The following is a 23,359-nucleotide window of genomic DNA, read 5'->3' as shown; positions in this document are numbered from 1 at the left end:
CAACCATGTTTTCATGCGCCTGAAACCCATTGGGTATCGCAGACCCAATTCGTCCACCGTTAATCTTTCCTTCTCAGCTAGTTTCAAGTTTGTTTTCTTTGGCCTGTTTATCCCCCGTTGTCTTCCTTTTCCGATTTGCACAGCAAGTGATTGGTTCCTCAAAACCGTAGCTATCTGGACGATCAGCAGATTTGGGCTCCAAAATGGTAAGTTACTCTCTCGGTTCATCCCTAATCTATGGACCGCCTAACGTAGACTCGTTTCCCTCTTAACGATTCCCGTGTAGCTCGCCGGATGGGCCAGATAGGCTTGGATTCTTAATGCTTAGTTTGATTTCTGATTGTTATGCCACAACCGTATGGATGTCTCATTTGTTAGTGAATGGTCCATCTAACATTTGAATAGCGGTCTGATAATCTGTCTGTAATCGATCGCACTCTTGACTATTGGGACGACATTGAATCATTTCACTTACCAATGAACTGAAAGTAGAACACTTTAATGTCGAAAGGAGTAGTATCTTGTGTGCTAAGCATTGGGATGATGTGGATGATGGGCAGGGTCAAAATGATTAGTTGGAACGTGAAAAAAATTCCCTGGGGACGTGGCATTTCCTGTGACGAATGGGGTGGTTTTGAATTTTGTACGAAATAGGTTTTATATGATAACGTTGTTTCCCTGACGGATTAGGACAATGTCCAATGGTTAAAAATGTGCTTGAGCCTGCCCGTTTCATGTATTCTCTTCGGTTACTTGCCGAACCACCATCATGAAATCATTTAGATCTAGTAGACCCGCAAGCTCAACTGAGTGCATTAAGATGACAAGACCACCACACAATTGTTGAATTTGATCATTCAGAGAGTAGAAAGAAGTAACTAGGTACTCTGGATCTTGGTAAGGATCGTAAGCCATACATGACTCCATTAGCTATGGATTGTGAACAATGTTGATGAGTTTTGGCTATCCCATCTTCTTCACGTTCATTTAACTAAGGTTGCCTTACCCTTGTTTCTTTCTCTCTCTCTTTGCAGCCTTTCGTTAAGGTCGTCAAGAACAAGGCGTACTTCAAGCGCTTCCAGGTCAAGTTCCGAAGGCGCCGTGAAGGTCGCACGGACTACTTTGCCCGGAAGCGTCTTGTCATCCAAGACAAGAACAAGTACAACACGCCCAAGTACCGCATGATTGTGCGTTGCTCCAACAAGGACATTTGTTGCCAGATAGCCTACGCCAGACTCGAGGGAGACAAGATTGTGGCGGCTGCCTACTCTCATGAACTCCCCCGTTATGGCGTGAAGGTCGGGCTCTCCAATTACGCTGCTGCCTACTGCACCGGCCTGCTTTTGGCCCGTCGGGTGCTCCAAAAATTCAACCTCGACTCGATTTACCCGGGACAGACCAAGGTGGACGGTGAGCACTTCATGGTCGAAGATGCCGCTGACAGTCCGGGAGCTTTCCGCGCTTGTCTGGATGTGGGTTTGGCCCGTACCTCCACTGGAGCTCGCGTCTTTGGCGCCATGAAGGGAGCTGCCGATGGTGGTTTGGATATTCCTCATTCCGAGAAGCGATTCCCCGGTTACGATGCCGAGGAGAAATCCTTCAATGCCCAAGTGCACCGAGATCACATCTTCGGCAAGCATGTGGCTGATTACATGAAATCTTTGAAGGAAGAAGATGACGATGCTTACAAGCGTCAATTCTCCATTTACATCAAGAACGGTGTCAACGCCGAATCCGTAAGCTATCGATTAATATCTCAATTTGTACTTAAACACACTGTCAACTGGGGCTGTCAATTAGTATCTAGGCCTAGATTTCTAGGCTGGATGTCGGACTACCGACCGCTCGGCTGGTAAAACAGTACAATGGATAGTCTCCTGGGAATTGATTGCAAACCGGTTTATTGTACTGTTTAGCCAACCGAGTGGTCGGTCGTCAGACATCCAGCGTCTAGAAATCTATGATCTAGGCCAATTCTTTCCTTCAGTCCGTCTTTCTTTGGTCCTTGCGATAGGTGGTTCGGATGTCATTCGTGTCCCAACCACTGAGTTATAGGACAGAGTACCTTGTTACAAAGCCCAATTTAAAACGCACGAGCGAGGTACCTCCATACCCACTTGTGTATCCTGTCTTTGGGCACAGCGTCCCATGAAAAAGGGAAATTTTCATAGCTCTTAAACACCAAGCGTGTAGGCAGGCGTTGGTAGCTCGTTTAGGATGAATATCGTACGGCCAACGTCACGTTTCCACTTTCAGATCGAAGGGATGTACAAGAAAGCCCACGAATCCATCCGTAAGGACCCCGCCGCCAAGCCCAAACAAGAAAAGAAGGTCACCAAGAAGCGATGGAACGCCAAGAAGATTGGTTTGGCCGCTCGTCAAGAAAAGGTCAAGAAGGCCAAGGCCGATTTCCTCTCGCAAATCGAGGCCCAACGGGATTAGACCAACATCCACAGCAGGTCGGTCAGTTTGGTGGTCAGCCAGTTAGCTCCACCAGCTTACCGATGCGAAGCAACAATTATGACCTAATAAACATATACGTCAAGATTGTCCCGAGGCTCCTTCGTAGTTTATTGTTTTAAAATTACACGTTATGAGGTGTATATCAGGAGTGAAGAGAAAACAAACAAGAGGTTCAATGGCTTTGTACATGAGTCGGTGTAAAGCTAAGGCAAACGGGAGGGAAGCAAGACTAGATGAAGAGCATCAAGCGGTGACGGTCAATCAATGAGGCCTTCGCGAGAAGGAATCCGATTTGTGACGAATCCGTGAGGAACTGTCCACGGAGAGTGAATGATGAATGGGCGAGGTCACTTTTTGACCAAGCCTTCTCCGGGTTGATGGAGACATGCTGAGCAGGTCACGGATGTGTTGTACTATCAAACCAATGGCCACTAGAACGAGAAAAAAAACGGAACACCTCTTTAGAGCACGTATGGGTTTTTATTGATGTGTATTTTTATTTATGGTACGGCACACCACACAACTAGCTATGTATGTGCGTATATTGGAAAATGGTTTGGGAAATAAAACTCGGTAAGCGTGAATGGCGTTTATTTGTAGTTCATACTTCTTCATTCGAGGGTAGGTGAAGTTGGTTGATGGATGGAACGGATTAAGAAAGTAGAAATAGGCGGTAGTTAGATATGTAAAGGAGAACGATCTTATAATGCTTTGGATGGCCATATTCCTTGAGGATAATAATAGCCTTTATGACAGGATGGTGATTGCTTATTTTCTTCTTCTTTTTGGCACGAAAGACATACACTTACAGGATATAAAATATAAAGTTTACAAGTACCGCCTTCTCCATCTCCCCCCACGACAATCCAGACATGGAAAATTACAAAAACTCGTGAATACAAAGGCACAAGAAGGGACAATAATAGTTGATGGCTCTTTTTTTCCTTCAAACAAGACTCGATTCCCAGATTGGCTCAAAAGCGAGCGAGGGCGTGTGTGTGCGCGCGAGATATCGATATCGTTCGTTTTGTGTGTCGCTTGCTTAGATTTGCAATTTCTAAATTATCGGATCATGGAATCCGAATTGGAACGCGAGCGTGTGAATGGTGATCCACTTTTGCTAGAGGAAATCCGGCTCCAGATGATATCCTGGATGTGCTGTGCAACAAGTTCAATAGCCACTGAAACGAATGGACGGTTTGTGGATTTGTTGGCAACGAGGTCGAAACGAAACGGAGAGAGAGAGAGAGTTGAATACAGTCATAATCATATACACACACACACACACGCAACATACTGAAAGGACTGAGTAGAAGCAAGAGAGGCACTCTCACGAACTAGGGGCAATAATCACGGGTAAGTATTACCTTGTTTCAGGCTATGAACCCTCACCTGTATTATCAGCTCCACGAGGAATGATGACATCGGCAAATTTCTTCGTCTGTAAATGGAGGAATCTCAATTAAGCATATCAAGTTCAACCTCCCCACCTCCGTGAAAATAATTGCCAGAGCAGATCAAATTACCGGCAAACAGAACTCTTCGAAAGCCGGCTTGACCAATGTAGTGTACTGCAAGATGATGTGCTCCAAGTCTCGACCGCGATCTTCGATGTCTCTCAGTACTGAAAGCCAAATGCCAATTGATATCAATTAACCTCCCAAGAAGACCGACCAACGTGAATGGAGATCACTGACCTCGTCGAGCTAGTCGAGTATCGGCGTCCGTGTCCACAAAGAGTTTCATATCGAATAGCTCGCGAACGTCCTTGTGATAAAAAACCAGGATTCCCTCCAGTAAGACTACGTCCGAGGGATAGACAATAGTGAACTCGCCTTTCTTCCGCGAGTTCGTCTTGAAATCGTAGACGGGAACTTTGGTGGGCTTCCCGTTCTGGATTTCTCGTAGACATTGTAGCATTAGCTCGTGATCAAAGGCATCTAAAAAGAATCAACGAGAATCAACCAGTCTTCAATTAAAAAAAAACATGTCTACGGCTACAAATTCTAACTGGGTCGGAGGGTAATGTGAAGTCGTCAGGTTTGGCAGAAATGCAGAAGGAAAGTATCGATCGAGGTGAGAGAATGACGGTCCAAAAACCAGTTTGGATGTGCGCACACATCCAACAACGGACTAAAAAACTTGTTCCGAGGTTGCTGACTTTCGTGTCACTTGTCCCTCAAATGGCCTTGAGAATCAACGTGAAGATGATATGTCAGGCCAGAATTGATCAATGATCTCTACCTGGATGATCGAAATTGAAGGTGCCCTTCTCGGCCATGAGGATTTCTTTGGCATCGAGCTCTTTGTAGAAAGAGTCCTGAGACAACGCGATGATCTGCCGCTCGGTCCCGTTTTGCCGTTCCACCACCTCATTCATGATCTTCTCGCATACCGTGGACTAAATAGAATCAAATCATTCAACGTCATTCCTCTTCCCACAATGGGTAGAATCGAACCCAAGTCTGCCTACCTTGCCACTTGCCGTTCCTCCGCCTACGCCAATCAAGAAGGGTTTCTTCCGATCCCCGGCCACTCCAGTCATGCTCGACTTCATGGGACTGGATTGCATGGTCTGGGAGGTGGATCTCCGGTACGAATCCGTGGCAATGGTCATCTTGGAGATCCTCAAGAACGGCGAGGACGGAGTCAGGCGAGGATGTTTGGCGACAAGATGACGAGAGTGGAGGTGGAGACGACGAGGTTGGAAGCCGACTGCCAAGGGGAAACCCGAATCAAGCCTATAAGATCCTGAGGAGCATGAGGAGGAGGAGGAGGAGGCGAAGGTGGACGTGAATGAGACTCGCAACGCACCCGCTGCAGCTCGGCCCAATTGAGAGCTGGAATAAATGGTGGTGGGCTGCTCCTGGCGTTAGTGGTAAGAGCTGGAAGAGAGGGCATCAGATAGGACCGGTGACCAAGCCATGTCGTTGCTCACTCCTCTCACTTCTAAATACGTGTACGAAGAGTGCAGTTTTGAAGAGAAGGTATTTGAGCTGGCATGGCTGCGGACAGGGGGGGGGGGTCAGAGCAACTCCATCTCGAAAGAGGCTCTTCAGGAAGGGGGATATTTGTTTGATTGAACAATGTACAGTTGTCGATGAAGACTTAAAGATTCCCCAAGTTACCCGGGGGATTTGGTTTACGAATGAACCAAGTTAGCAATCAATCGCTGGCAAAAAAATTAATACCACGTGGGTCTAGAGTGAAGGGACGGTTGGCTTACATTCCCGCGTTGTCTCTCTTTGTTTTCAATGATAATTGACCATCAGAGCGGATGAGGGGATGACAAAGGCTGTGTTTTATTTACCAATGTGGTGTAATTTCAAGATGGTCCAGCTTCGGGGGTCTCACTTCCCACGTTGCCGGAACTCGTCAATGGAGGAGCTGAACAACTAACACGCACAAGCCTGGCTTTCTCAATTCTCGAACGACCCCGTGTTAGTGATTTCGGTCCACCGTACGCCAATAAACAAATAGTCTTGGACCGAATTCGCACGTGTCATTCAAAGGCCTTCAAAAGTGACAATGGGGTGGTTTTGAAACATATTGACCGAACTAAGTCTAGCGTTAAAAAGTATCAATTACATTTCACCACCAGATGTAAAGGCGAACATTGACAAAAATCAATAAATATGTGGATATGAATTTACTTCCACATGGATCATGTAGAGTCAACTGCCAAGGCCTGAATCATGAATGTTATAGTTTTGAATCAAACATGTCTAGTTGCACATTTCAATCAAAAATAATTACTGTTTGAAACATTTCTGTGCTTCAAGTACTGTAAACCCGTTAAATCGCCTGAGCTGGTGACCAAATTGAGCTGAGTTTTGTTGCTCGAAACACTATGAGCCAGAGAATTTAAACTTTAAATGAATGTTTTGATTCCAAAGTAAAATGAACAATATTCAGACCTTGATAGTTTAATGCTAAAAAATACAAAAATGGAAGTATCGGCCCAAACTAGTCCCACCCGCCTAGGACAGCCCACACGGACCATGATACGCTTTTGTCGCTTCCGGTAAGAAGATAATGGAATCAACTAAACCTTGGATATCGTCCATCATTATATTACTGTTGGTCGCTAGTTTACCTTAAGTTTGTGATGTGGGACTTTAGTAAATGCATAAGCGCCATCTATTTTGAGAAGATGGCAAGAAACACCACACACGTGCATCTTTAACCCAAGTCAGCTATGTTAATCCATTCAGGTTAACAGGCTGGACAAAAAATTAACAAAATCCCTTGTCAAAATTCAGAGACGTTCATAGCTCGAACCAAATCGGGCTTGAACTTGACCAAAAATATGTCTCACGTCTTTTAATGAAAAATTGCACTTACAATTGCTCTCTAGAATTTGTGTTTTCAAAGGGCTTGGAAAGAATTTCTTGTCGGGAAAAGGAAGGCATAACTTATGTATTAGCAGCAACAAAAACTTTGTCAGCGTGTTGAAGGCTTGCGAAAAAATGCAAAGATATCAATACAAGGTAGAGCTAGCTCAATCATTTAATTTTAAACGGTTCTGAGCTCCTCTAAACGTACATCGACCGTTAACTCTTCAATCAGTAGTTTCCATCCCTGCTTGTTAACAGAGAAACATCAATATAAATTTTGAAACAAAAAAAGCGACAAAGATTAAAAAAAAAATAGAGACTAAATTGCCTGGAGAAACTATTTTGCAAGTGCTAAAAGATGGTGATTTTTTTCTCGGCTACGTGAAAGATCGTAATTGAACATTGTTGAGGCAATGAGTCGAATCGACCTATCTCTAGTACAGATAGATGGCGCTTTTAACTCGAGATGAGTCGGCCAGGCATTTTAGCGGCCTCTGGCAGATGAACGACCAACTACTTTCGTGCTGTGGAAAGAAAGCCCATTCTGTTCTGAAGCTCCCCTCCAAATTTTCACTTTCGCTTTCTCCCGGAGGAAAGCAAAAGTGCCGCTTCCAGAGCGAGAAAGAGAGGAGGCTGCCCAAGCAACAAAGACTAGCTAAAGCGAAAGGCCTTTCATTTTCAGGCGCATGCTCTACTTAGGAGCTAAAATGGTCCATACATCCAATTGGTAATAATCAACCCCAGTAGTCAGTCAAAACCACGTGTTGTTCAAATTATTGCACTTGTTCCTTTTTCTAAATCCAACCAAGCCCCCTGAAACAATGGGTCCTTTAAAAAACTGTCTGTTGCCATCCCGGGCCAAGCAGGACAGACAGTCTGTCCCACCCGGGACATGACCTACTTTCGTGAGTAGACCGATGTTCCACATCGGTAACAAAGGAACTTGTCGCAGAAGGCTGAGGAAGGACGGGAGATGGAGGAGGCTCAGGGGGCAACAACGACGCCGAGAAGTGGGGCTTCAAAGTGGAAAGCAAGTCAGTAGGGCAAGCTCCCAAAAAGGCTTCAACCCATATGTAGGACACGGATATTCCACCACTCTACCTGACTGAGAGCAAGCAAGTTAGGGCAACTCCGTTTAAAAGTTTCGGTCTTGAAACCTTTTGTAATTGGTCAACCACTTGAAAAGGATCCTACGAATATGATTGCTCGGTTTTGTTGACTCGATTTGGAACCTTTTTGCCCCCTAGATCTAATGGCAGGCGGGCTAGATTAACCATGGGAGAAAGAATGCTCCTTTGTTCTTCACATCTCTCCTCCTCAGTTTGCCAAAAAAATGTGCTGAAAGAGGGAAGAGCAAGAGCAGGACCGGCAGTGCGGCGAGAGTTTCAAGGAGGAGCAAGTTTGAAGGAGCTCCGTGAGTGAGCAAGTTGAGTGGAAGCACGGAAGCAAGCACGTACCAGATTCCCCATCTGGGTGACTGACTGACTGACTGACTCAGTAAGTGTTGTAGTGATGTTGCCCATGTGAGTGAGTGAGTGAGTGAACGTTGCCTGAACAGCCGTAGGCCTAAAAGCCTGACTGAGACACTGAGAGTGGCGCAAGTCGGGATATGGGAAACAGCTCGGGGAGCCAAAAGCAAGGTGGTGACTGAATCGACTGAATCCTTCGCAAAGTCCAGGAGGCAACAGTGAGGCATCTCGGGCAGGGCATGATCACAGACACTTGCTGGGCGAGGACAGAAGACCTCCAATCCTCAGGCAACATACTCGTCGTGCTTACAACGAGCAGGACAGACAACATGAGCTCAAGTGAAGAACAAGGAGTAGTAGTTGCAGAAGCAGTCGCAACATTGTAGTAGAATTTGGACAAGAACTGGCACTGACACATCGTGAATCGAGGCAGCAAGCAGTCAGCTTGTGTGTGCATGTAATGTCTCAAGCCTTGACGAAAGTGAACGTGTTGTCCTAGTCACCTAGTTAAATCAGTTTTCCCCACCAAGAACCCGATTTCGGCCCCTCCTCCCTCATGTCTCGAGTGCAATACGTCCCCCACCCTGTGAAAACGAGGCCTTGAAGGTCCAGTGTCCGTGAAAATAAGCAGCTCAACTCCCGCAAATGTCCATGTTGCCCTCGCTTGTGTCAATATCAGCGAGAATATTTTGTCGGAGATGTGTCTCCCCACAACCAAGGGTTGAGGCTAGTCAATCCACGAGTCCTGTTCATGCAGCTCTTGTAACACTGTCGGTATTATTTACGAATGATTGATATTAGAAGGCTCGATTGACCCGTCTCCGAGCCACGACTATGATCACATCACCCCTTCACTCTCCTCCTATCAAGGATGAGGAGGTCCTCTCCCCAAAGTCGAGCGGGAATGCCCTGGATGTCGCTCCTGGGCCTTCGTCCAATTTCATGCTCTTGTCACCGTCAGAGGGTGTCAGCTCCACGCCTTCTGCTCGATCCAACACTGCCGTTGCCCTTCATTATTCTACATCGTCCCATCTCTCCAGTGGCGGAATCTCATGTCTCGGGATGTCGGGAAGTCACAACCAAGGTCCAACCCAATCCCAACCGCAAAACATCAACAGTAGCAGCAGCAGTAATAATAACAATAATATCAACAATAATAATAATATCAGCAACAACAACAACCCGCCACATCACGACAATAATGATGAACATGATCACCGCCACAGAATCTGCATCGCCAGCAGCAGCAGCAGCAGCAACAGTAGTTGTTGCATTAGCAGTCACAGTAACCTTAATAGCATTACCAACACTACCAGCTTGACATCTGTCCTGGCCTCAACCTCGGCCAGTTGCAATCCAAGTATTTCCATGGGAGATCATCTCGTTGCGCTAGATCTTCCGATCATTCCAGCATCTTCTGCTTCTAATAATTGCCCACGAGGTAAGACATTCAATAACAGTCACGAAACTGAATTCACATGCTACATGACCTCCGGACACCTGGAAATCTAGACTTAGGCGTCTTTTCGAATGTCGAAGCAATCTTGAAACACGCTAAGGAGCTGGTCGGTAAAACGAAGAATAGTAGTCCTAAGTAATAAACGGATGGAATTGAATTTTACTTGCGTCTTGTCCATGTTCCATCATCAAAAGGTAATTAGACAGGGAAAGAGGTTGTCTCTTTGTTCTTTTGTTCTTGTTCAGACTCCAAGACCGCTGGCTAACTACCTCTGCGTCTTAGCGTCATTGAAATGATGAAGATATTTACCCGCTATAGAACCCTTTCTTTTGATTGAATAAAATTGGCCGTTCAAGTTCAAGCATAATTCCAGGCCATGTTCAATTTTGATGTCGTTTATTGTCCAAATCCCATAAACGCTCCTAGATATAAAAGGGGAATGAGCCATTTTTTTCTCGACGCCAGGAATCATGCACCTGTAATGTCAACAAGCGGTTTCTTTACGAGGCTGGTTCACTTTGGCAGAACCGGTACAAACTGTTCTCTGGATTTCAAGGACATTCAAGCTTTTTCCAAACAAGCTTCTTTTTTTTCACGCTAAAATCGCTTCAAATCGCTCTCGTCACTGTCTCACTCACGCTGGCACCTTTTTTGCTCCTGGGTCTTCCAGCAGCCTAGAGTTACGTACATCGGGTCTCTCGGTCGACGATCTTGCCCAGGTCCTCCTCACTCTCAAGCGCCGCCAATCTTCAGTAGACATACATTCTCGATATACTTGCTCCATCCAACACACAAAGCTGCCCCCCCCAACTTTCACTGAATGACGAAATTCTTTCCCTCACGGTGTTCATTGTACCGCGAGGGTTCTGTTACCGTGAAGTCCACTGTAGAACCTAAGGAGTACATACGGTGCTACTTTGGACCGCTTTTGTACGTCCATTCGGGTCCATCGTCATGAAGTTTAAGGAGATGGGAGGGGGGGGGGCTATTCTGTCCTAGTTGATAATTTGAACTCCAATTGGGGAGGAGGAATGTATTGCCTTCCTTGTCTGAAAAAATGCGATAGGGGGAGGGAGAGAATGAGGGGAGGGGGTTTGGGTTGAGTGGTGACTTGGGTTCTTTTCCTGGGTTTTAAAACTCCAGCGGAGGTTTTTTAACCTAGGTTTATGAGGGTCAATGAAGATGACAACTATCGTCTCGGGTTTCGCTCTTTTGTGCATGATCGCGTTGTGATCGTTATATATAAGGTAGCTGTTTTGGGTGACAATGTGCCAGGCATTGGGCTCGATCTAAAAGCACCCTCGCTATCATTCGTTATCAAAGCATATTATTAGAGCCGACGAGATAACAAGAGGGATTGAATGAGGTTTCGTGTTTACCTTCTTTCGTATTGGATACCCATAGCTTGAACTTAACGAAGTGAATCCCTTCCTCCTCAGATTTTGAACGGCTTGGTGTTCAAATTGGTGCGTCTTTGGGGTCTCCTCCACCCATCCCGGGTGTGGCCTCCGCCGTGGGACGGGTTATCCCTCCCCCTCCTCTGCCTCCCGCCCCTTCTAGTCCTTTGGGATCGCCCACCCGGCAAGTCCCAATCGGTTACCTTCTGGATGGGATCGCTGCCGTGGAGAGTCCTTCCAGCTCATCCAATCGGAGGGATTCCGCTCATTCACTCCATTTGGTGGGGACCATGTCGTCCTCACTTGGACATGGATCTTGGAAAGATCAACAGTCAGGTGAGTTTGGGGAGCCACCTTGATACTTAATTTCACCATGGTCGCGAAAAAGTAGGCCACGGGGTAAGTGAGTCATTCACTACATGATTCAAGTGTTTCGTGGAACATCTCTTGAGTTGGAGAAGGTCCGCTATCTAGTCAAGAAAGTAGGCTCAGTCCAAGGTCATGCCTCTTTAGCGCTATCTACGTACTGTACCTTTGAGCGCAAATTCAAACGCGTTGGCTGCGGTGGGAAAGAGTAAATGCAAATGGCTTTATAGGTGTTTGTATGTCTGGTGTGTCAAGAATATCCCATCACTGGGCAAGATCAGTGACGTCAGACGTTTCATCGTGTAATCACTTTGACCTACTAAGATGAGAAAAAAGAAACATTTCATGAATTTTACCACCAGGATCTTCAAACATCCTGTCAAACTGATATTTCGGTACTTTTTGCGCTAATCCTCTCCCAAATCCTGAATCCTCTTTGCTCTCCAGATGAAACGGAGCAAAGCTCTACCAGTCAAGAGGATCAATGCTGGTCTCCGAATGCCACACCCTCTGGGCGGGCCACGATGGAATCCGATAGTGAAACCGGGGAACCAGGTCGGAAAGCCTCTACAAGTCGAAGTAGCTCCGTTGACGGCTCGTCAGGTAAGGCCCATTTTTGAGGTTTTCTCGTGTTTATCGGTATTGAAACCACTGGTCTGGGGGTTATATGTTTGCTACATGAACTGGTCGGGTGCTCTGATTGTTCTCGATGGCTACATACACTACATGCTATCTGGAATTGTGATATGGTGCAATATCAACGAAACGGTGAAGAAGATTAACCTTCACACCCGTTTGATCATTGCACCCTGTCTCCTCGATCCTATACAATAGAGACTTGAACTCGAACGGTATGAATGCGTGGATGATTTCTCACTTGGAAAGTCCTGTGTGCGAATGTGTGTGAAATCAGCTACGAGACCTCTCAGTCATCCACCGTTAGAAGACATTGGAATTGGCTAGCTCATCCATAAAGCAATATCATCCAACCAGGCACAGTCCAATCAATGACAGAGGTACATATTTCATGCTCCTCCTCGTCTCCTGATGACCCACGCAATCGAGTGGAAACTTCAGAAATGATGGCTAATTGTCCATTGTACAATGTACATACTGTAACGACATAGACAGTTTTCCTATCAATACCCCGCTATTGGCAAGCCATGAACAATGTTGTCACCATTGGTCTGGGTGATGGATTCATTTTCATTTGAAGGTTAAACGAGCCACCAAAATATATTGCTCAGATTTTTTTTAAACTAGCCTGTATTATATTCCCTTTATGAAGAATTGGCAATACACATTGGCTCTAATAAAAGTGGTGGTGATGATGATGAACATTATCATCCTCATGATCTTTTGTCTTTCGAATCCCAGTGACAAGGTCATACGGGAAGAATATGAGTCTCACGGTGAAAGTAGCGGGAAATAATGCTGCTCCCATGCCTTGATCACCACGAAGCGAAGCTGTCGGGCCCTTGAAGATTTCCCACCTTGTCCGTTGAAACAGCCATACGCAGTTCAGCCATGGAAACAGGGTTGCCCGGGATGCCGTCCTGACTCATAGGGCTGGTGATTAATTTCAACCATATGCTAATGAGGCCAGGATTTAAAAAAAAAATCGAACAAGAAATTTTAAGTATCAATTCCGATCCATCGACGTTGAAGTGGCATCCCTGTGTACGTATGTAGGACTGAGTACGTTTACGTGAATCGTGTTTGTCTAAAAATTTGGCGCTTGGTTGGTTGGTTGGTTGGTTGGTTGGTTGGTTGGTTGGTTGGTTGGTTGGTTGGTTGGTTGGTTGGTTGGGTGGTTGGGCCAGTGGATGGTTTGACGACTGCCTTGCCCGTAGCTTCGAGCCTGTTCTGTGTGGCTGTGATGAAATACGTGATTGGGACATCGTCATTTTAGTCGTGGTTTAAAGATGAAACAGCCCCACACGCGGACCAGTACGTAGCACGTACAGTATATTCCTATGAAGATAGCTACGTAGGTAGGTAGGTAGGCACTAGGCCGAGCTGAAGGGAGGGCCTGCTGGTCATGTCTAAAGTGCTGCTAGTGGAGATGATGATGGTAAATTCTAGTCTAACTGTATGCACAATACGCAATACGTACAATTCGTACCTATCTCCTCCTCCTCCTCCTCCTCCTCCTCCAGCACCAGCTCTTCGCGAAACCACAGATGACTTCTGACTCTAGGCTTTGTGTGTAGCAAGTTTCCTAGCCGAGCTCAATCCAATTGGGAATGATGACGATATTAATAGACTGCGATCTCGACTTACTTACTTGGCACCTCGCTGCTTCCATGCTTCCACCCGATCCTCATCAGACTGAGTCCTTCTTTACGTACCCACATACATACATAAAGACAGACAGACATACAGACATACAAAGGTACATGTATTATTATCACAGACCGTCCTCCCTCGTGGAAAATTGCGATTGGATTCGAGGGATATGGGCGGTTGGATATGTCGCCAATCGAGTTAAAGTGTGTGTGCTCAACTAGTACTTGAACTCGGCTTTTTCTAGACAAACATCTCTTCAGGATTGGTGGCCGATAGCGTAAAAAATGAATGGTCACAAGCTCTTAGGTGTAACACGCCTCTTCTCTGCATAAGAGGGTCTCCTGTCCTTGGTCACAAAACGGGACACGCCACCTCAGCCAAGCAGCCAGCCAGCAACTGATAGGAACTGGTTTGCTTTGTACCATTTTTACTCTCTCTTTACCAGCCCAAGAAAATTAAACGTACTCTATGTCTAATGTCATCTCTTTAAAAATGGCCCAGACCAATGAGGGAAACCAACCTCTAGGATCTTGGGTGTCAAATGAGACGCTGGGCGGATTGCTCAAGTTCGACACTTTTCTGATAAGATTCAAGTTGTCGTGGTGGGTCGTCAAAGTTTTCTTGATTCCTTCCGAATTGTGTTGCAACCCAGCTTTTGGAAAGGTTCATTTTGATCTGGTCCTGCTTTATCCCCTCACATCAACCACCTGATGGTTGATACACTCACTTTGATGACAGCATGTCAGGATCGCTCTGATCGGGAAAAATTCCCTCCAAAAATGGTTGGGAAATAACCTGGAACGAGAAATGAATGTGTGAGCGACCAGTTTCACACGCACGCACCCAGTGGGGTCAAAAAGGAGTCGAGAAATTAATCGTCAATGGCCGCGTACCGTACTCTAGATATTGTGGTGAGCTTTTAGCTTGTGGTTTGATCGCATTCTGGCTGGATGAACTTGAACATGTCCTGACCACATGTTACATCAAAATAGACTCCATTACGGTTGTGTTCGTTCAGACAGCTTTCAACTCGTAAATTAAGTCCGACTTGAGGAATTCATTTTGTTTGAGCCTTCGGGCCCTTTTTTGAGGGGGGGGAGTGGAGCGCTCATCATAGATTTTCTTTAATAATTGAACCGTTAGGACGTTGGTCAATCTCGAATCTAGGTAAAAGGAAGGAAGACCCTGTCCTTTTCCAACGTTGAACTCACACGTTCCCGCCCGATGATCTTGTTATTGTTCATCGGAATCGAGAATTGAAACCGTTTTCAATCATGCCATCGTGTCATTGAACCGAGTAACCAACTGATTTTGCTACTCTCAAATCCTTTAACGGATTCCAAAGCAGCAGCGGCATCGACCGCGACCACGTAGATTCATGGAAATTTGTTGTCTTGTGCAATATGTCAACCAACTCGATCTACCACAGTCCGATATCCACTCGAAATCCTTGTCGAAAGCTCGCACGCTGTTGGATGCACGTCTTTCCTCGTGTCCAAAGGACAACTGTTTTGACTCGATGTCGCCCTACTGTTTGGTGGTCGATGTTATTTACCCCTGTGATCATGTGAAAACCAGTTGATTGCTGATCCTCATTCAATCTGAAAGGCAAAACCATTCATGTAGGACATTATCGCTGAGAATCCGTTGGATTGATGTGCATTACGGGAAGGGTTGTTGTTGTTGTTCATGATGCTGACGAGTATGATGATGGGGATGGAGAGGCGAACTGTTGCTCCTAATCCCTTGTTTCTGTTGACCCCAAAGCCCTCCAAGAATCCCATTCAACCCCTCCACTCTCACCAACCACGAAAGGATCAGTTAACCGTCACTCCTTGATATTAGTTGGTAGCTTGAAGGACCCAAGAGACTAGCAAAAAATGACAGGCCAATCTTGATTAGAGACCGAGTCGGACGTTTGTGCCAATGTTGGCGGGAGAATACCCCCAATCCAATCCACTTGGCTGTGGTCGGAGCTCTTTCCTGTCTTGAACAAGAAGAAGACAGAAATGGAAATGTCTTTGCCTCTGATGGTATCTTCGCCTGCACTAAATACGACTTGAATGGCTATCCCAGCAGTTCAGGGCGGCTCTTAGTGGGCTTCTGAAAAATATGTAGTACTCTGTAAGTCACGCTCAAGACCCCCGGACGTACGATGTACTTTTATTGTCATGATGAGAGAATAATGGATTTGAAAAGGTGACCTCTGTGAATAGTCCGGTCAAGCTATGAAAGCACCCTTTTACTTGACAAGTCATTGTCACAATGCATAATGTAAAGCCCCTTTTTCCGGACATGAAGAAAAGGGGAAAGTTCGACCGGATCACTGCTCAACTGCTTGTACTGTATTATGTATCGTACTTGAACCCAATGCCCACGAGGCTCGAGTGCATCGCATAGTCCGTAAAAAAGTAGGGTAGTGGGTCTAGTCGTCCACTTTCATCCCCTACCTCCCCAAGTCCATCCCCTGCCTCCTCTACCTCCTCCTTCTCCCCTAGAAGGTCTCAAGTTTGGAAAGTTAATTTTAACCCAGACATTGGTTGTCGTTAGTCGGGAGTTCGGTTTGCACTCTGCGGTATGCACATGACGCTTACTTATATACTAAACCAGGGGCTGAACGATGTAGTCGTATGTATTCGGGGGTAGATTTCTCCCTTAATCGTCGCTTGGTTGGCACTCTCTAAAGGCACTGAAGGTACTGAAGGTACTGAAGGTACTGGTGTGGATGAACCAGAAGAGTTGGTGTGTGTACTAGCATTAACCTGGTGAAGAAAGGGTAGTGGTAGTGATGGTGGTAGTTGTGGAAGTAGTAGGCGAGAGATCCTACGTTCGTGGCTTGAACTGGCTAGACAATGGGGTTGTAAAACGACAGGATGCAAGAATTCAATTGCTGGACCACTCTTATTAAAGTGAAGTTCCTAAATTCTTCGACAGAGTCTTTGTTCTGCATTGGATGTAAAATATGAAACATCATCATTATTGCCATCAACGATGAGTTAGATTATGATGATCCCAAGGCATTCAATCCATGAGGTGCCTAATGAAGATGATACTGGGAGACAATTTTTTTTGAAGAGCTCGGCTTTTCCAAGACAACTGTGGGACTTCAATCACAGACGCATTATCTGAATTTCTCAATTGAGATTGTGATGAAACCATGCTTGATTTCCTTCCCGAGAGGTTTTGATGCGTGGCCATTTGTCTCCTTGGTCATCTTATCACCTAATTCGGGAAACCCGCTCCATTAGTCAAAGAGTTCCGAGGCCAGCTTTTGCTGACAAAAAAGGTCCCTCTCGGCTGCCACCAAGCTCCTGCAATCCCGTATGACTTATTTCACAATGGCATCCCGTACGAAAAAGGGGACTCTTTCAAGTCTCTTGATAAGGGATCATCACCATGATGGTTCTGTTGAGAATTGTCCTTTCTTTCTGGCGACCTAACCCCTCCTGAACAATCCACCAGGGACCTCTTGGCCCATTCAATCATGCGCGAGCAAAGGGCATCCCGTTTTAGAAAAGACACATATCAGTCGATCATAAAAAGCGAACCAGTCTTCCATAGAGATGTTTTCTCGGCATCCGTGGTCTCGTTCTGACGTGTGTTGTGGATGGTGGGACCCGAGGCATGCATGCAAGCATGTACCTACCTACCTATCTAACGACCTACCTACCTACCTACCTCCCTACTACCTACTATCCTTCCCACTTCCCATCTGGCCAAGCTCAAGTAAGCCACAGTGCCTCGTCTCCAAATCTCGACTCTTTCTCCATCCATCCATCTACCTATGTGTGATTCAGTTTGAGAAGTTGACGAATACATGTTTAGCGGACTTAACCTATACTTGGCGCAAACTCACACACATCATGGATATGTAGTGTATGCAGTACCAATGGAAGATGGAAGGTTTCAGGTAGACAGAGTTTGGAAGCTGGCCGGTGGATCCCGTCGCCCAGGATATGAGCTCTAGTATGTCGGTCGGTGAGGAGTGGACCAAAGTAAAGCTGATGGAGGATTCTCTGCTGGGTCCGAGCGGTTTGAAGCGAAGTGGTTCTTTGTCCGCCACCTCTTTCCCAAACTTTCACTATGGAAGCGAACTTGCACTTGGGCTTTGTGTTCTTTTATAACACGATACAAGTCGAAGCTTCCTCATACTGCATATAATTTGACATACATACATGCATGTGTGTTCACGTTTGGACACTCTGTCGAGTGTCTGATCCCTCACAGTACGGTCCGACTCACACCTGGTTAAGTGTGTCGCACCCTGATTACTTTTCCAGGCCGAGATATTCAAATGACGCAGTTTCTCTCATCACCGAGATCGACTCATGGGGCTAATGAGCGTGCTAATGCCTCAGTAAAAAGAGTTCGAGGAGATGATGGACCGGTTGTGGTTTGCTCCACAACCATCGTGGTCATTATCCACGAATACATTTCCCTGATTTCCTCTCCTTCCTCTTCCCCTTTAACCCACCATCGCCATCCATAGCTCCTCCTCGGCGAGGATCTACATACGCAAGCACTTTGTCTGGCCAGACCATCATGACAAGAGTATGAAGCAACCAAAGATTTGGCCGGGCAAGGAGTTCCTCCTTTACTTCCACCGGGAGCTCCAAAGAACTTCTCCAAGTCGATAAGGCAAGAGGGATCCCTGACTGACAAAAAGGAGGAGGAGAACGGGGGAGAACGCGAGGGAGAGTTTCTTGTTGCTAAGCGTGTTCTTTATTGGTCTCTCTTTTTCGCTTTTCTCCCTTTTAAAAGTCTTCGTTTCGCTATATTTGTGCGGCCTTCCTCCCTCGTTGATACTTCTTCATACACGGGCGTAGAAGACACATACGTACGTACATATACATACGTAGAACGGGTCTGAAGGAGAATAAGAAGAGGAGGAGGGAGAGAATGTAAGTAGTTCCGAACTGATGTGCTAGTTCCATCCTCCACTCGATCGATCTACTGGAGGGAGGGTTGTACATAGAATCTCTTCTATCTATGGAGCTCATTGTCAGTAGTCCTGTCCATGCATGCATGACAGAGCTCTGACGCAATTTTCAAGTCGGTTCAACAACGAAATGAAGTGGGATTTTGATTCGGAATCTGGGCTTAATACATGCAATCTTTTCTCGGGGCCTAACAAGTCGGGCTGGTTGTAATGATTATGACGAGTTGGAGGCCCTCTTTGTTCTCGAACGACTGGGCTCCATTTTGAGGGCAGCTCTGCTTTGGGATCGCGGCTTGAGTGGTATGTATGTTTAGATAGAATGTACAATACATACTGGATATGTATAGTACCCAAGAATGAAGAATGATTGTATATACATAACAGCTGGGGCCTACTTGTATCCCTAAAAAAAAGCTGCCCTATCCTTTTTGGTGGGATTGCCACGAGGATGTGCCTATCGTCGTCGTGGTTCAAATCAGGCACATCGAAAGAAGCAGCATCAAGCCAGTAGCATTTCTGTCGTGGTGGTATCTCCCTCGTGATTCTCCTTCCCCGGTGCTTTTGGTGGCTGTCGCTGCTTTTTGAGGCCTATTTAGGCTCCAGCTGTGCATAGTTGGAGTGAAGAACTTGGTGCAAGTTCTGCCCTTTGTATATATATATCTGCTCATGCCAACCCGCAAGCTCGACGGGAAAAGTCGGACCGCGCCTGGTGCAAGTCGGATTTCCAAGCCGATCATTTTGGGAAAGAAAAGTAGGTCACTGCCGCCAGATGAAGCCCAAACAGCCGAGACGACAGCCTCAACCTCGTCATCGTGGTCGTGGTCGTCGTCCTCGGCGTCTCTTCTTCATATCCCATCCGTCCTCTCGAGTCTCGCTTCGAAACTAGCTCTCACACACGCACATGCACAGAGTAGGACATGCCTTGTCGTCTTCGTATGTAGCAAGAGTTAGCGAGATGGGGGAGCAAGAGAGCAGAAGGAGAGAACGGGAGAAGGGTGCCTGTCTGAGTGGGTGCGTGAGACGGACGAGGATATGTGTAAGTTCAAGCGGCTGAACGCGCTCCCGTGGCCCCAGTGACTCAATAGGTTTTACTTTCACCGAGCGACGTTTCGAATGACGCCGCTCTCGAGATGTGTTCGGCTTGCCGACGTCGAGAACGTCGCCGAGAATGTCCTCATCGTTCTCGTCATTCCGATCGGTCCCGTGCTCGCAGTCGTCCTCGTCGTCGTCGACATCATCCTCGTCCTCGTGTGGGTCGTCCTCGTCGCCTTCTTGTTCTTCGTTTTGTGTAGAGGTCTTCTTGCTTGAATCTCGATCCTACGGTCCCTCGACCGAATAGTTCTTCATAGCATGAGTATCATTTGGTTCAAGTCACTCCGCTAGGGTGGATAGTTCTGTTTCCATCGTTTTGCTGCTCCCCCGACTATTCCGAACCAAATCGACTCGTGTGACAGAAGAACACTCCAATCCAATGTGCATGAATGGGAGAAAGTGAAAGCAAGCCAACTCATCCACCCAAGGCCCAATCTCTCCCATGGACCCCATGATGGGGCCTTGAGAGTTTCGTTGAAGCCGGTCTTAACAATCATCCTTTGGACCAGGCTTCAAAATGTGTTTAGTGACATCCGGCGGGGGTTTAATAAGCACGACCACGACGAGTACGACTAAAGATCACTTGAACCACTACCACTTCTTCAAAAACAAAAACCACCACTTCAACACCAAGAATAAGAATGCCTTGAAAGCCGTTTCGAGTAGTTCAATAACTAGAAGTGAAGTTTGACAGCTTCGACCTCGACTCTAAAACTGTGCTCAAGGATCACAACGAACGGCTCCAGAGAGAGGAACAGATTCGTCTACTATATGCCCTAAATTCTGTGTGTGTAACTGACTGGACAACAAGCAAGCAAGCAAGCAAGCGAGCTAGTAAGCGAGCTAGTAAGCAAGCAAGCAAGCAAGCAAGCAAGTAGGGAGAGCAAACAAAAAGTGGGTTAAGTCGTGAAGCCGAAATCCTTCAAGATCAAAATATTGTGCCCGTGTCCTGCACGCAAATACCGTACATGGTCGCTTGCTTCTTGAGTCAAGTAGAACCAGGAAGAGGGCTCAACCAAAGTCCAGGAGAGAGAATCGGAGAAACTGTAGCTTCTAGATCGCAAAGGAAGGATCCCTGTATCCAGTTCTGTCCCCGAACCGTAATCTAAAGCCCATTAGATACCCAAATCCAGTTCTAAAGTAGACCCAAACCAGACCAGCGGTTATTATGTTGCCCACCATGGAGATCCCCATATCCAGTGTGAGTGGGGGCGGCGGGTTCAATGTGGGTTTGGATGACCTCAATGTGGTTCACCCGTCTCAGATCACTTTACAATGTGCGAGTTCGAGTAGCTCGAGTGCCGTGGGAACAGCCACCCTTGTGACTGCGGGTGCGGGTGATCTCTCCCAGTACATGGGGAACAATGGCAACGGGCCCGGGGGTGGGGGAGGGGGAAATAACAACAACAATAACAACAACAACAACAATACTATGCTCTCAATCAGTTCGGCCGTGAGCGGCCTCATGGGTGATGCCAATTGCCTATTCAGTGGAGCCGGGTCCAATCACGGATCCGTCTCCGGAGGAGGAGGAGGAGGAGGCGGCGGCAATGGTGGGGGTGGCTCGAGTAATAGTGTCATGTCTCCTGCAGAGTTCGGTGGTGGAGTGGGACAATCCGACCAGCCCGACACCAAGGATGGCATGGAGGAGCTCTGTCCCGTTTGTGGTGACAAAGTGAGTGGTTATCACTACGGACTCTTGACCTGTGAGAGCTGCAAAGGCTTCTTCAAGCGCACGGTTCAGAACAAGAAAGTCTACACGTGTGTGGCCGACAGAAGTTGTGTGATCGACAAGACCCAGCGAAAGAGGTGCCCCTATTGCAGATTCCAAAAGTGTCTCGACGTCGGAATGAAGCTCGAAGGTAAGTCTATATATTCACTCACTCACTCGCTCACTCACTCATACCTTAAGTCGTTCTCGAAATCATCCGACAAGTTTAGGAAGGTCGTCTTTTTTTCTCGAGATTCTGCAGATTTTCTCAAGTGAGTTAGTTCTCAGTCCTTCCTCCCTTTAGTGTAGGTCTCTCTAAATAGTTTCAATCTACCCGTCTTTCGCGCTCAAACCAAAAGAAACCCCGAAGTGAATCCCATTGGGGATTATTTGTATCTCATTCAATTATCCATTACCACCAAAACAATTGCTACCCCAAGCGTGCTTCGTCGAACTTAAAACAAGAAAGTCGCAAATGGCGGCGAGCGACTCATCATTTGTATTTCCTCAAGGACGTCCACTCTTGTAGCGTTCTCTCCGGCATCAAATTCAGTTCAGGAGCCACCGTGTTTCTCCTTCGTTTGCATTCATTCTTCAATTAAATTCATTCCAATATCCGAGTGCTTGGTCAGTGTCAATACCCTTCTTATTGAAATGAAGCCGACTCTTTACTTCCTGGGTATCGAATTCTCCTAAGCTGGTCGGGAAACCTGCACATCCAGCAAAAGTATCGGCTTCACGTCGGCTACCTATTAAGGTTATTATTGCATCAGGAGAGCCACCGCAAAGTGCTTCCTACCTACATCCATGTGCGCCCCCACAAAGATCATTTGGAATGGGCAAGCATGGATGATGACTTGGATGATCAGACACACCAACGCCACCCCTCCTTAACCCTCCCGCATTTATACCCGTTATTGTTCCAGAGTTTGTAATCATCTTGAGACGGCTTTCTAGGTTATTAGGTCAAATCAAGAGGATTGCTGCTGCTGGCTGGCTGGCTGACTGGCTGGCCTCCACCTCGTTCTCCTGCTCGCTCTTCTCCTCCTGTCGTTGGACTGAACGTGTTCGTACTTTAACATGAGAACAAAATGCCCTGAATGAATTCTGACATGACTTCTTGTGCTTGACTGATAGAAACACCATAACGTTGTTTGTTGCCTTTGAAAGTGAGTCTCTCTATATCTTGTGTTGTGTTCTCAATAGATCGTTTCCCAAAGGTCGTCCGTTGCTTCAAGTCAGAAACGGTCAGCTTAGAACGGCAACTTCAAATAAACATTTTTGGCCCTGATTGTCATGAGCATGTCGGTCGTATTTTCTAGGCCAATGCAATCCCGTGGTTCATGTTTGAATGGGCAGATCTGTTCCAAGACTTGTAATTTTGAGCTGGAAAAGCGCTTTTCAACCGGAGCCAAATGTAATTACACACAATTTCGACCACCTCTTTTCAAAGCAAGCGACTAGCAAGCTCTCGTCTTCGCTTCTCTTTCAATTGTGTCCTCGTAAAATTTGTCGACCAAATACGAAATCACTACAAAAAAGATGGGGGGGGGAGGGAAGAAACGGTTCGGACTCAAAAGATTGATTCCCTTCCCACAATGAAAACTCTTTGAGCAACGAATGGTTTGATGCAGATTTCTCTTGAAACAACTTGGTACTCAGTAGCATCTAGCCAATGAACCAAATCCACCTCGTTAAGCGCATCTAAGTTGAGCGGCACATTCAGCACATGCTCGAAAAAGATGGTATTCTTTAGTAAGTGATCAAGCAAGCATTTCCCGCGGCCTCATTCCCTACTTTTCCTTCACATTTTTGCGTCCTCGACCCTTTCTTTTCT

At 46.5% G+C, this 23,359-nt stretch overlaps 3 protein-coding genes and 1 long non-coding RNA gene across 10 annotated transcripts in view; 2 read left to right on the top strand and 2 right to left on the bottom strand.

Moving 5' to 3' along the window:
* Nucleotides 1-52: 52 nt before the first annotated feature.
* Nucleotides 53-2,550, top strand: LOC131888729 (large ribosomal subunit protein uL18-like). The gene is made up of 3 exons (XM_059237655.1): nucleotides 53-206; nucleotides 1,035-1,736; nucleotides 2,257-2,550. Exons 1-3 carry the CDS (start codon nucleotides 204-206, stop codon nucleotides 2,440-2,442), a joined length of 891 nt encoding a protein of 296 aa, XP_059093638.1. The 5' UTR covers nucleotides 53-203; the 3' UTR covers nucleotides 2,443-2,550.
* On the bottom strand, nucleotides 2,548-7,743 carry LOC131888727 (uridine-cytidine kinase 2-like). Of its 5 annotated transcripts, none has more exons than XM_059237649.1 (8): nucleotides 7,702-7,743; nucleotides 5,278-5,348; nucleotides 4,937-5,204; nucleotides 4,708-4,864; nucleotides 4,161-4,403; nucleotides 3,990-4,087; nucleotides 3,856-3,904; nucleotides 2,548-2,894 (listed from the first exon to the last, which is right to left on the bottom strand). In XM_059237649.1, the coding sequence occupies exons 1-8, from the start codon at nucleotides 7,726-7,728 to the stop codon at nucleotides 2,725-2,727; spliced, it is 1,083 nt and encodes a 360-aa protein (XP_059093632.1). In that variant the 5' UTR covers nucleotides 7,729-7,743; the 3' UTR covers nucleotides 2,548-2,724. The 5 variants fall into 5 exon arrangements, with proteins under 5 accessions (XP_059093632.1, XP_059093636.1, XP_059093635.1 ...); XM_059237653.1 differs by lacking the exon at nucleotides 7,702-7,743 and adding an exon at nucleotides 5,774-5,918; XM_059237652.1 differs by lacking the exon at nucleotides 7,702-7,743 and adding an exon at nucleotides 5,690-5,833.
* A 175-nt stretch (nucleotides 7,744-7,918) lies between these two features.
* LOC131888717 (nuclear hormone receptor FTZ-F1-like) overlaps nucleotides 7,919-23,359 on the top strand; it is a 36,243-nt gene continuing 20,802 nt past the window's right edge. The window contains exons 1-4 of one of the 2 annotated variants that reach the window (XM_059237638.1): nucleotides 7,920-9,710; nucleotides 11,168-11,461; nucleotides 11,939-12,094; nucleotides 21,404-21,673. In XM_059237638.1, the coding sequence (XP_059093621.1) occupies nucleotides 9,104-9,710; nucleotides 11,168-11,461; nucleotides 11,939-12,094; nucleotides 21,404-21,673 (1,327 nt within the window). In that variant the 5' untranslated portion in view covers nucleotides 7,920-9,103. Of the gene's footprint in view, nucleotides 9,711-11,167; nucleotides 11,462-11,938; nucleotides 12,095-21,403; nucleotides 21,674-23,359 lie in introns of both variants that reach the window. The other variant, XM_059237639.1, reaches the window with a different exon arrangement.
* The window catches only part of LOC131888735 (uncharacterized), a 26,887-nt gene continuing 16,151 nt past the window's right edge, over nucleotides 12,624-23,359 (bottom strand). Inside the window, exons 2-5 of one of the 2 annotated variants that reach the window (XR_009374153.1) lie at nucleotides 15,447-15,883; nucleotides 14,674-15,381; nucleotides 14,301-14,575; nucleotides 12,624-13,465 (exon numbers count right to left, since the gene is read on the bottom strand). This is a non-coding gene — a long non-coding RNA (uncharacterized LOC131888735). The other variant, XR_009374152.1, reaches the window with a different exon arrangement.

This window comes from Tigriopus californicus, chromosome 10 (genome assembly GCF_007210705.1).
Source record: "Tigriopus californicus strain San Diego chromosome 10, Tcal_SD_v2.1, whole genome shotgun sequence".
Classification (NCBI taxonomy): domain Eukaryota; kingdom Metazoa; phylum Arthropoda; class Copepoda; order Harpacticoida; family Harpacticidae; genus Tigriopus; species Tigriopus californicus.
The sequence above is the reverse complement of the archived record's forward strand: the minus strand, read 5'-3'. Positions and strand labels throughout refer to the sequence as shown.

Excerpts from the sequence above, each read along its gene's own strand:
- LOC131888729 (XM_059237655.1), top strand. Across the intron at positions 1,737-2,256 it reads ACGGTGTCAACGCCGAATCC|ATCGAAGGGATGTACAAGAA; the intron begins GTAAGCTATCGA and ends TTCCACTTTCAG.
- LOC131888727 (XM_059237649.1), bottom strand. The coding sequence starts at position 7,728 with ATGTGGAACATCGGTCTACTCACGAAA. Across the intron at positions 5,205-5,277 it reads ATTGGGCCGAGCTGCAGCGG|GCTTGATTCGGGTTTCCCCT; the intron begins GTGCGTTGCGAG and ends AGGATCTTATAG. Across the intron at positions 4,088-4,160 it reads TACTCGACTAGCTCGACGAG|TACTGAGAGACATCGAAGAT; the intron begins GTCAGTGATCTC and ends TTTGGCTTTCAG.